Source organism: Centroberyx affinis, unplaced genomic scaffold (genome assembly GCF_046629955.1).
Source record: "Centroberyx affinis isolate AG114_WGS23_722 - 3 ecotype Tasmania unplaced genomic scaffold, CSIRO-AGI_Caff_v1 ptg002317l_1, whole genome shotgun sequence".
NCBI lineage: Eukaryota > Metazoa > Chordata > Actinopteri > Beryciformes > Berycidae > Centroberyx > Centroberyx affinis.
The window spans coordinates 48,180-59,590 of record NW_027280587.1 but is presented as its reverse complement, the minus strand read 5'-3'; the positions used below and the strand labels follow the sequence as shown (position 1 = coordinate 59,590).

At 40.3% G+C, this 11,411-nt stretch overlaps 1 protein-coding gene across 1 annotated transcript; it reads left to right on the top strand.

The window, feature by feature from the left end:
• The first annotated feature begins 8,647 nt into the window (after window positions 1–8,647).
• On the top strand, window positions 8,648–9,655 carry mc4r (melanocortin 4 receptor). The gene has a single exon (XM_071533059.1). The coding sequence runs from the start codon at window positions 8,648–8,650 to the stop codon at window positions 9,653–9,655; it is 1,008 nt and encodes a 335-aa protein (XP_071389160.1).
• The last annotated feature ends 1,756 nt before the right edge of the window (window positions 9,656–11,411 follow it).

Genomic DNA, 11,411 nt, shown 5'->3' with positions numbered 1-11,411 from the left:
GTGCATACGCCGTGCCTGTTCACTTTATTTCACTCACTAACATTTGGGAACCTCTGCTGATATTTACTAGTCATAATAGGCTTCAGGAAAGCAACACATTTAACCTTTAAGAGCTACAAAGCTAGTGGAGCCAAGGTCCAGCATCTCAGCCTGCTCAGCCCCCGTCCCCCGTCGGTCTGAGAGGCACTGAACCCACTGAACCCAACCCCGCCACGATAATAATGCAATTCTGGGAGTGTTTTGACAGTCACTTGTCCAGTCAAGCAGAGCGCAGTGTCTAACAAAGAAAATCCTTCAGGCTGCAGCATTAGTTCTAATCGGCCTTGCTAGGCGTTAGCGTCTATTGAATCTTAAACAAGAGGCACTGCTTCTGAGAGTCTTGAATCCTGTGATGTTCAAGGGCTTTTCAGTTGCATAAGATATGCTTTGTGACAGCTGCAATAAATGTGTGAAATGAAAAGCAGAAATTCTTTGCATTTTGTACATTGCTTTCCTCATTGTGGTTCCTACAAAAAATGCTTATACAGTGTGTGACTCAGTCTTCAATGCAGAAATATATTCATTCTCTTCATTGACTTCTGCTATTGTGAGCAATGCCACCACCGTTATTCCATGCATTCATAGCAGACATCTTTGCATTTCAACCATTATTCATCATGTCATTTACATTTTATGGATGCAGCTGATGTGTTTATCCAGAGTGGCTTACCATTAGCGCATCAGAATAATAAGGTTCCTAGATCGCTAAGAGTGATGAGCGCAAGAGTCAGAGTTAAAGTGCCATGAACAAAGATGAAAAAAAATGATCATAAATATAAGAAATGAAATAAGATAAATATGATCTACAGAGAGTTGTAGAAAGGATTTTTTTTTTTTAAACTTCAGACCTGAGCATATTAGAGCAAAGGAGTAGGAGGATATGGAGGGTGGGGGGGGGGGGTGTTTCAGGGTGAGAGAGAGAACATGATGTATTTCTTGAAGAGATGAGTTTTCACCTCACGATGGATGATTGATAGCGACTCTGCTGTCCTGAAAGGAGTGGGAGCTGGGAGGGAGAGGAGTCGAGGCTGAGTGGAGTGATGACCTCACGGCTACAGAGAAGGGAGAGCTGTAGGACAGAGCAGAGCCTGAGGCTGCGTTTGCCGTCTGCTTCTTCAACGCCTGTGGAGGCTTCACAGATGCCAGTTACTTCAGCTGTAACACTTTACAATAAGGGTCACTAAGTTAAGGGTTAGTTAACCATTAACTAACCCTTAATTAACAGTTAACTAATGTCTCTGGTAATCATTTACTAATGGTGTTCATGTTTTTTTAAGATTTATAGTTTTTATTATTTTCTTTTAAAGAAGCCATATACAACATACGCAATATAAACACCAGTGCAATACAAAGACAAAACAATACATAAACTACTTCAGAACAGCCCCCTTAAAAGGATAATGCATTGAATAAGTAGACTTATATCTAATGAGAGAAAGGGAGGCATGAGAAAATATTTGCAGTGCAAACAAAACTTAAATATACAGAAGAGGATTAGGGCCACATGTGAAAAATTGATTTGAGTTCTGAGTTTAAAGTCAGAATTCTGAGAAAAAAGTCAGAATTCTGAGAAAAAAGTCAGAATTCTGACTTTTTTCTCAGAATTCTGACTTTATTCTCAGAATTCTGACTTTATTCTCAGAATTCTGACTTTAAAGTCAGAACTCAAATACATTTTTCACATGTGGCCCTAATCCTCTTCCGTATAAATAGTAACAAACAACACTGATAAATAAAAAAGATTAAAAAAACAACAAAAAAAACAACATGTTTTTACAATGGTACACAATGAAATGTAGGACAAGAGAGTTAACGGTGAGTCGAACTTCCATCAGGGCCCTTAATGTGGGTTTCCCAATTATTCCATTTCAGCATGTAAAAGTCTACGTTATTCATAAGCCTGAAAGACTTTTATTTTTATTTAACCTTTATTTAACCAGGCAAGTCATTAAGAACAAATTCTTATTTACAATGGCGACCTGGCAAAGACAACTTTTCCAGTGCTGCCAGATGTCCAAGCTGGCTAGACCAGGAATTCACAGAGGGAGCATCGGGGGTACTAATGGTGTTCATGTTAACTAAGGTATTAGTTTATACATTATTTAATAGTCATCTTTATAAACTATTAAATAATATATAAATTAATACCTTAGTTAACATGAACACCATTAGTACATTACACATTAGTTAACTGTTAATTAAGGGTTAGTTAATGCTTATTAAGCATTGTCAGTTATCAAAATCTTTCACCAGTCACAGTAGGAAACATCTCAGAGCAACAACAATCATGGCGGCGTTCACTTCCGAGCTTTTAAACATGCTTCATCGATGCTATTAAGTTTTTTAAGGACTGATGAAAACGTTAAATCTAGCTTGCTATGATCCAATTCCCGGCTGCCATTTTGGTATGTAGTTGTTGTCGCGCTCTGTAACGCTCGTCATAAATAGGTTTGTCCCGCCTACATCGACCGTCCAATCAGGTTTTTTGGACAGTATCTGTCCGAAATAACTGCCAGTGGATAGGCTTGCGTCCAGACCGCCATGAATTACCATGAAAATTCAAAAAGTGCTACAGACTGCGATTCATCATGGGGCTGGACACCAGGCAAGGCGGGACTAACAATATACTTACCAAATACCAAGTTCTTGCTCTGGGGCCTGGAAAGAAGAATTCATTTATAATGCAAGTGTTTGATCAGCTGTAGGCAGAAATTTCAACTAGCAAATCAGCAAAAGGTTTTGAACTGGTACTACTATTACACTCACTTGGACGTAAAAGTCTAGGTTGTTATGGTTCATCAACATTTCTAGTAAGTAATAAAACAAAAATTCCTTTCTTCAACTGTGTTATAAGTGATAGAGACATCAGATATTCTGCGCTGAACTTCGGTTCCGACCAAGACTCAGATCCAGATTTATCCTCAGATTGTCGGGAGGGGCGAATCAGGGATAAATCAGCGAAAAACTCCTGTAATCTGAGCCCGGCATTACTTGCTATACACCTGCTTTTACCATGGTAACAGGTAATAAAAGGTATTTCACAGAGAAGAAAAAGCCTTGACTCTGGTTTCCTCTTGGTGGTTTTATAATCATAGCATCCACCTAACTGATGCATTAGGCTGATTAGATTCTTTAGACCATGGCTTGAAAGGAAAAACAGATAATTTTCTCCCTGAGTGCACAGAAGTGTGCTGGACATCATTTGTGTTCGTTTTTATTTTTTCGCCCCCACAAACCCCTAATGCCCTGCTTGCAGAACTATATTTGAAAAGTTAATTTCCAAAATGTTATGGATCCATTTAACAAAAAATAATTCCCTGAAGTTCATTATTCAGTACTGCCTTTTGATATCTTGTTTTGCAGCATCACTACATTTCTGATGAGAATTTCCACATAAGTATCGACGATAAGACGCCTTCCACAAATTAAATTATGGTTGTATATTAAAGTGCATTATTCTCACCGATGAGTCATTCTTCTTCCAACGGACAGCTGGAAGTTATCCATCAGAATACATTGACCTTCATTGTTTCCATAAATCCACTGTCTTTCATTGAATATGTTCTCCTGAGACAGTGGCTTGTGTTATGTGGCATGTTGAATAAGCCTAAATATTGATTTTTATATTAGCAGCCATGTTAATAGTAGTCGCTGACAAAGGCTTTTCACCCTTTTCACTGAGGGAAGCTGATATTAATCAATACGGCTGGACTTATTTTGTATACAACCACAGACCTTAAGCAAGTAGCTGATGTACCAAGCAGAGAATTGAAGATTAATTTCACCATCGATCCATATCCAGGTGCTATACTTATGGATTTATCTGACATTGTCATGTGCAGCAGCAGAATGAGCATCGAGTGTAAGGATAGTAGGCAGCAGGACAGGGTCAGAGTGTCCTGACAGTAATACTTACAAATATTCCTGTGTGCCCAGAATAACAATAACAAGCTGCGGTTACATGAGACATGAGATTTTCATTCTGAATGAAATCATTCAGAAGGAAGATTGCCACGCAAGTGTTAGCATGAGCAGAAAAAAAGGGTAATGTAATTGACGTTACGTTAAATGCGCGAGCATGTGCGGAAAGAGGCGAGATAAAGAAAGTGATCGGAATGAATGTTTACATGGCGAAATTTTATCCATCGACCGGATTATGAAATGGTTAAACCACCCCTCTCAAACGGAATGAAATTTCATTCAGATTGGGACAGTTTATTCTGATTGAGGTGTTTATATGAGGCATTTTTATTCTGATTGGGCTACTATTCTGATTAAAAGGCTCCATGTAAACGCAGCTAATGTGTAAGAAAGTAGAGATAGGAAAAAAATAAAGAAATAGGGTTAAGGAAAAACACTACAAATTATTTATTTCGAATTTGAATACTGCACTAAGCCTTAATTAGTTATTCAAGGAGAGAGGCTGCCTTTGTACTTAGTCTAGAAAGAGTTTGTGTGAGTTTTTGTGCATTCTTTAACAGATATAAACAAATCTGTCTCTTCATCCATTCAGGTGTCTTACTCACCCCTATCAAATGTGTGGATGGCTGTTTGTTCTCCATTAGCCTGCGTAGCTCTGCAATACAGTTGAAACAGTTGAATGAACTGTGTACTTTGCTCACTCCAAAACAGTGAGAGGAATAAATGCTGCTGTTCTTGGCAAATTTCAATAAAACTGAGGTTCCACTTATGTGCCAAAAATGTACTTTATTCTTGGCACTATGAATGTGTTAAAGCAGCTGTGAAAAATTGAGTGAGCTGTTTAACTTTTTACATTAGATGAATATTTGATTGCTGGAATTTACTTTGCACTTATGAATTATTGGAGGCTTTCTTCACCAAGTTCATTTCTATAGCCCTTTATCACAAGCATCTCTCAGAGGACTTTACAGAGAATGTGTCTAGCTAGATCTAACTAAACACAATCAATGGTGACAAAATCAACAAATTGATTGGTGACACCAATCAATAAAAATATAATATCAGCATATCAGAACTTCTACATCTAATGATACTGTAGCATGCTGTATCAACCAATGCAGAATGGTCAGCGATGGACAAACCCAACAAATAATTAACTATAATTTAAGAGAAAATATATTAGTAATAGTTTAAAGGCGATTATCAATGTTAAACCAAACAGTGAATCAGTTTTTGGTTGAATATGTATTTGTTGGAATCTATAAAATCTGTTTGATTATCTGTTCATACTTGTATTAGGTCCATTGATTTTGTTTGTCAGCAGCTTTCATTATTCCAGCCTGCTGTTATTCCCCATTAATTTCTGCCAAATTCATGAGCACCATGGTTAATTAGTCTCTCCCGTCCCGTGGTTGTTCTCCTCTAATCACTTACTCTACTTCAACTCAAATTGTAAACATATGGTAAACCAGAAAATGAACTAATTCAAGAAAGACAGCAGATGTGAAAAAGAAAAGAAAAAAAAACATTAGCCGAAACGGTAGCTGCAAAAACGTCCATCCTAACAAGTCTTTTCATTTCATGCAGTCTAGAAATTATTTATTTACAAATTGTCTTAAAGCAAGTGAATAATTCTGTCAGTGGGTTGAGTTAATAATTCTACTTTTTTCCAAAGCAGTTTCACTTGTTTCAGGAGTCGTTTTTAGTATTTTGTCAGTATCTTGAAACCATGCTTGATCCTTGAAAATTCTTGAAACAAATTGGATTAGAAACAAGTGAACTTAACTTTAGCTTAACTCACCCCATCGCCATTTTTTCCTTTTTGGAGACTCAGTACTAGATTAAATGAATTTTTAAGCTTTGTAGTATACGCTTATCAAAGCTGCTCCATAATCCTGGTGTGGTTTGACTTAGGAAAAAAGCATCTCTGCATGTACACTGCTGCTATTTGTTGATTATTTGGGGTTGAAAAAGGTCTCTGCGGAGGAGCATTGTGTTAGTTCAGGCAGAACGCTGAAGTCGTGCACACTATCAGCTGATTGGCTATCAGTTGATTGACTATCAGCTATCCAATCCAAGCTGACTCTCATCACCAATCACATTCAAACAAGTCAATGAGGTGGTCTTTATGCAAACTCCCTCCACCACCCCAACCTCCTCCTGTTTTATCTGCACACAGGATCCTTATGCAAGCTATCTCTGAATTATGTCTGGTTTTATGTTGGTTTCATATTATTAACAATATGTCTACCATGCCTTGGGGGGTTTATTGCGCTCCCCGCAGAATCTCTCGCATGCTGCTTGGATTCATTGGGGAGCATCCTCAAGAGCAGAGCCTTTTCCGCCAAATACAACTGCATAACCATCAGTGCTATAATGGTCCAAACTCTTGATCATAGGTCCAACTCTTCAAGCTCCAACACATCCCATTTTTACAAGTGATTGTTGTCACGTCTGCTTCCTGTTCCTCTCTTCTTCTATGTTTTGTTTTGGTGCGATATGATTCTTTTTTTTAAACACTGCCACCCTGTGTACGGGATTTCAACGACATGCTACATGCACATCAACGCAGAAGTATAAAAACTTAGATGTAAGCGCCGCCACATTCTTTACATTCAAGCTTTACATTACGTTTACAGTTTAGCATTTCTCAAAGGCATGACAGGGGGGTGGGCGTGACCCGGGGGGGGGGGGGATGTAGTGCGGAACTAATGTTTTGACGTCGGAGTCTTTTTCACGGCGGAACAATAAACGAACCGTGCTTTCACATTAGCAATGGTGTTCATTCAGACAGAGAGTCTGTAGGTTTACAGAATGGAGAGATATTTGACAGGGACGAAAAGAAAAACAGGCGATGCTTCCGAGACAAACAAGACAAAGTGCGACGGTAATCAACCAAAAACCAAGTCAAGAAAATATGACAAAGCCTATCTTGTTTTCGTTCTAGCAAAGTGATTGCAAATTTTATTTTATTTTTCTCTATTTTTGAAAAAGCACACAGACTGATGGAGCAATCTAGTGACAAATGTCACAAAAAGTGGTTTGATAAAGTTGAAGTGGAAGTTGCTTTTTTTATTTGCACATAAATTACTGAAAAAAAGGTGAAAGGAATGTTCATGATCTTGATGTTATTTCAATAAAGTTAAACTTGGCCCATGTTGTCACCATTTTTTTGGGGCGGGGGGCATGAAAATGTTTCTTCCTCCAAAGGGGGGCATGATAGGAAAAGTTTGAGAACCACTGGTTTAGAGAATCAAAATGAATGGACAGTGAGTGACTGCTAGACTTGGAACACACTCACTCCGATCTGGTTTGACGCACTTCTCATGGTTCAGTGTCACGCTGCAGCTGGTATGATACTGGAATGCAGCAGATTAACAGCAACTATAACCTTAAGGAATCGTGTCTATTTTTGCTGGGCACTGAGAGCATGGGCAGTGTTGAGCTTGATGCTGCCCTTTGCTCCACAGACTTGTTTTTCATGCAGAAGGGCAGTGCTGTTGCCACCAAAACTAATTGCTGTGCTATTGTGCACAATGACATTTTTCTGATTAGGAGTCAGCAAGAAACAATGAAACTGCCTGGGCCAAACGGCAAATGTAGAGAGCCTATAATGAGTTACAAAATGCTATGTATCCAAGTTGAAAAGAAAAGAAAAAATCTTACCAAGCTAAAGCTCATCATTCAATATTATATTATTTAAAATGTAAATGATCCACTCTGCCAGACTGTTTATTATTTTGTCAGCTACTAAAGTTACCGTCATTTGAAGAGTTACCCTATTTTGTTTTTCATTATGTGTTGTGAATCGTATGGTGAGAGCAGGTGTTAAATGGCGGTTAATGGTGTTATATTTCATTGTGGCACAGAGTTCTTCATATGAAAGGCGTGTGAAAATTCATTTCAGCATGTATCCCACAGCCATTCATTCTTAAATCTGACTGATTTGCGGCAACTTCGCTCCTCCTCCCACCTTATCAGCCAGCGGATAGGAGAGAATGCAAGCGGGAGGGTCTAGGACTGTGTGTGTGTGTGTTTGTGTGTGTGTGTGTGTGTGTGTGTATGTGCTGGAAGGTATAATAGCAGAGAGAGGGAAAACCACAGTAGCTTGCTAAGTGATGATCTGCCTGCATGCGCACAGCGTGTTTGTGTGCTCTGCTCTCTCTACCTCTCATGTTCCCACTTGCTGATTAACCAGCTCTCTCTCTCTCTCTCTCTCTCTCTCTCTTTCTCTCTCACACACATTCTTTCCTCCATGCACTCTCTCTCCTCTCTGTGTTTCTCTCTTCTCTTATCTTTCTCACCTCTTTTCGGGAAGCAGAAGAGTTTCATTCTTTTATCCCTAATGCTCATTCATTTTACTTTCTTCCCCTCTTCCCCTCTGTCTTTCCTCCCTACGCTCTCCCTCCACAGCGGAGAGATGAGAGCGGGGCAGGGGGATTATCTTGGGCTGAGACTAACACCCGTAGATGTTTGAAGAAAATTACCTTTCTTGGTAATCCTGGAGAGTGCAAAGGAGAAGCCTGAACACTGGTAAAGAATCTGATTTTTTCATTTCCCTGCCTGAACAAGGATGATTGAGAGTCGTGCTCACTGAGATTTTAAGATTGCCAAAACATTTGGACTAACAGCAACAGAAAACAAGGCTTATGAGAGGGAATCTAAAGGGACAAATCTACTTTACATCATGAATGCCACCCAACACCATGGACTGCTCCAAGGCTACCACAACAGGAGCCAAAGCTCAGGCACTTTGCCTATTAACAAAGACTTGTCAGCAGAGGAGAAGGACTCGTCTACCGGGTGCTACGAGCAGCTGCTGATCTCCACCGAGGTTTTCCTCACGCTGGGAATTGTGAGCCTGCTGGAGAACATCCTGGTCGTCGCCGCCATCGTCAAGAACAAGAACCTTCACTCGCCCATGTACTTCTTCATCTGCAGCCTCGCCGTGGCCGACATGCTGGTCAGCGTCTCCAACGCCTCCGAGACGATCGTCATCGCTCTCATCAACGGAGGCAACCTGACGATCCCCGTGACGCTGATCAAGAGCATGGACAACGTGTTTGACTCTATGATCTGTAGCTCTCTGCTAGCCTCCATCTGCAGCCTGCTGGCCATCGCTGTCGACCGCTACATCACCATCTTCTACGCCCTGCGATACCACAACATCGTCACCCTGCGGCGAGCGATGCTGGTCATCACCTGCATCTGGAGCTGCTGCACCGCGTCCGGCGTCCTCTTCATCATCTACTCGGAAAGCACCACGGTCCTCATCTGCCTCATCACCATGTTCTTCACCATGCTGGTGCTCATGGCTTCGCTGTACGTCCACATGTTCCTGCTGGCGCGCTTGCACATGAAGCGGATCGCCGCGCTGCCGGGCAACGCGCCCATCCACCAGCGAGCCAACATGAAGGGCGCCATCACGCTGACCATCCTGCTGGGGGTGTTCGTGGTGTGCTGGGCGCCCTTCTTCCTCCACCTCATCCTCATGATCACCTGCCCCAGGAATCCCTACTGCACCTGCTTCATGTCTCACTTCAACATGTACCTCATCCTCATCATGTGCAACTCCGTCATTGACCCCATCATCTATGCCTTTCGCAGCCAAGAGATGAGGAAAACCTTCAAAGAGATTTTCTGCTGCTACGGCCTGTCCAACATGTGTGTGTGTGAGCTGCCTGTTAAGTATTAGCGGAGCCTCAACCAACTGAGAGCACAATCTGCCTTGTGCGGCAGCTGAAGTGAAACTTTGTGAACGAGGACTTTGACGTCCTCAGCTGTAATCACTGTGGACTGATATGACTCTGTTTTGTTCTGTCCTCCGGCAGACAGAGGTAAATGATTGATAAGTAGAGTGCGCGCCTCTGGTTACTGAGTCAAGTTGCAAGAGGTAGGTTTACAGCACCTTGTAAAATAGGACATCGCTCTGTATTGCTTCTGCATAAAGAGGAATGTTATTTTGTTTTGTAGTAAATGCCATTCTGAAGTGCAATTTTAAGTAACTCTTTAGAAATGTGACCAGTGTATATGCTTAACCTGTGTTGCATTTCATGTCTCTCTCAAAACGTTTTTGCCTCTCTCTTCTGTTCACTGTCAAACAAATCAGAAATGCCATGAAAATCTTATACATACTTTGCTATATGGATTGTGGCGCTTGAATGTGGCAGCTGTTTGTATTTAAATGACAGTGTTGCTTGTATATGACATTGAGGATTTCTTACAAAGAGATGAACAGAGTATATTACGGATACTACCTCCAGGATGAATGCAAAACACTGTTTTGAAGTGTACAATACATTTATCCTCACAACAAAAACTATCAGAGCATTTTGCAAACTGCAAGCAAAGATATATCCCTAGCATATACTCTTTGTGTTTTGCATTATATCTCAGGCAGACAAGATGGCATACAATAGATATGGTAGGTTTAGTTTATTTGCACATGCATACAAAGGATGAAACAATTCAGGCATGGTTCAGGTTGCCTGTTAGAGAATTTGAGTGTGTGTTCCCAGGTTTCAGCCCAGTGTGAAAATCACTCTGCTGAAGTATCCTTGAACAAGATACTGAATCCCTACTAGCTGCAGGGCTGCTGTTTTGTAGCCCTGGCCTCTGGGGCAAGAGAAAATGTCACTGTGGAAATCAATAAAAAGTCACATTATTAATATTAACCATAACACAGGAAATCTCCTGTGTTAAAAATTGCCAAATAAGGGGCAGTGGCTCTACACAGACATGATGAGACCACCGTCAGTCCGCTTGGGCTAGTAATATCTGTCAGCATCATCCATTCAGAGTTACCTATGCCTATGTGAACTTGTGGCTTGTGTGGATATGTTATGTGAAAATTCGCACATGCAGGGCTGCTCTTAATCATTCTCAGCAAAGTGCTCAAATAATTATTTCTGTGTTCAGTGTTCACGTGACTATAAATATCTATTTTTTGCATATTTATGTAACAGGATGGAATTTATTGAATGTATTTTATGTATTACATGTTGTGTAACTCGTTGCTTGTTGTCCTAGCCTTAAATAAGTTGCACTGTGATGTAAAAAGCAATTGTATTTTCTGTGACAGTATTTGAACTTTTTAAAACGAATGTAATACCACTATCAGTCTTTATATGAGTCAGTGTGGTTATACTATTTTCAATAATGCCTTATTCATTCATGGCCTTTTAAACTTGAAGTGCATTCATAAGCCAGTATAGTACTTCAGAAAATACACTTCTGTTAAAAGCTTTACCTAGAGTCTGGATTCATGTGTGTCCATATGAAGGTGTTGGTTTGACCACTGTATCCTCTATGAATCACAACTGCAAAGAAACTTAAATAAATCATGTCTCAGCAACAATTCTGTTTGTCAGTCTTTTCCCTCAAGTACAGACTTTGACCTTTACGCAAAGACTAGGTTGTTGACTTTTTACTTACAAAACCCCCTAAAAAGA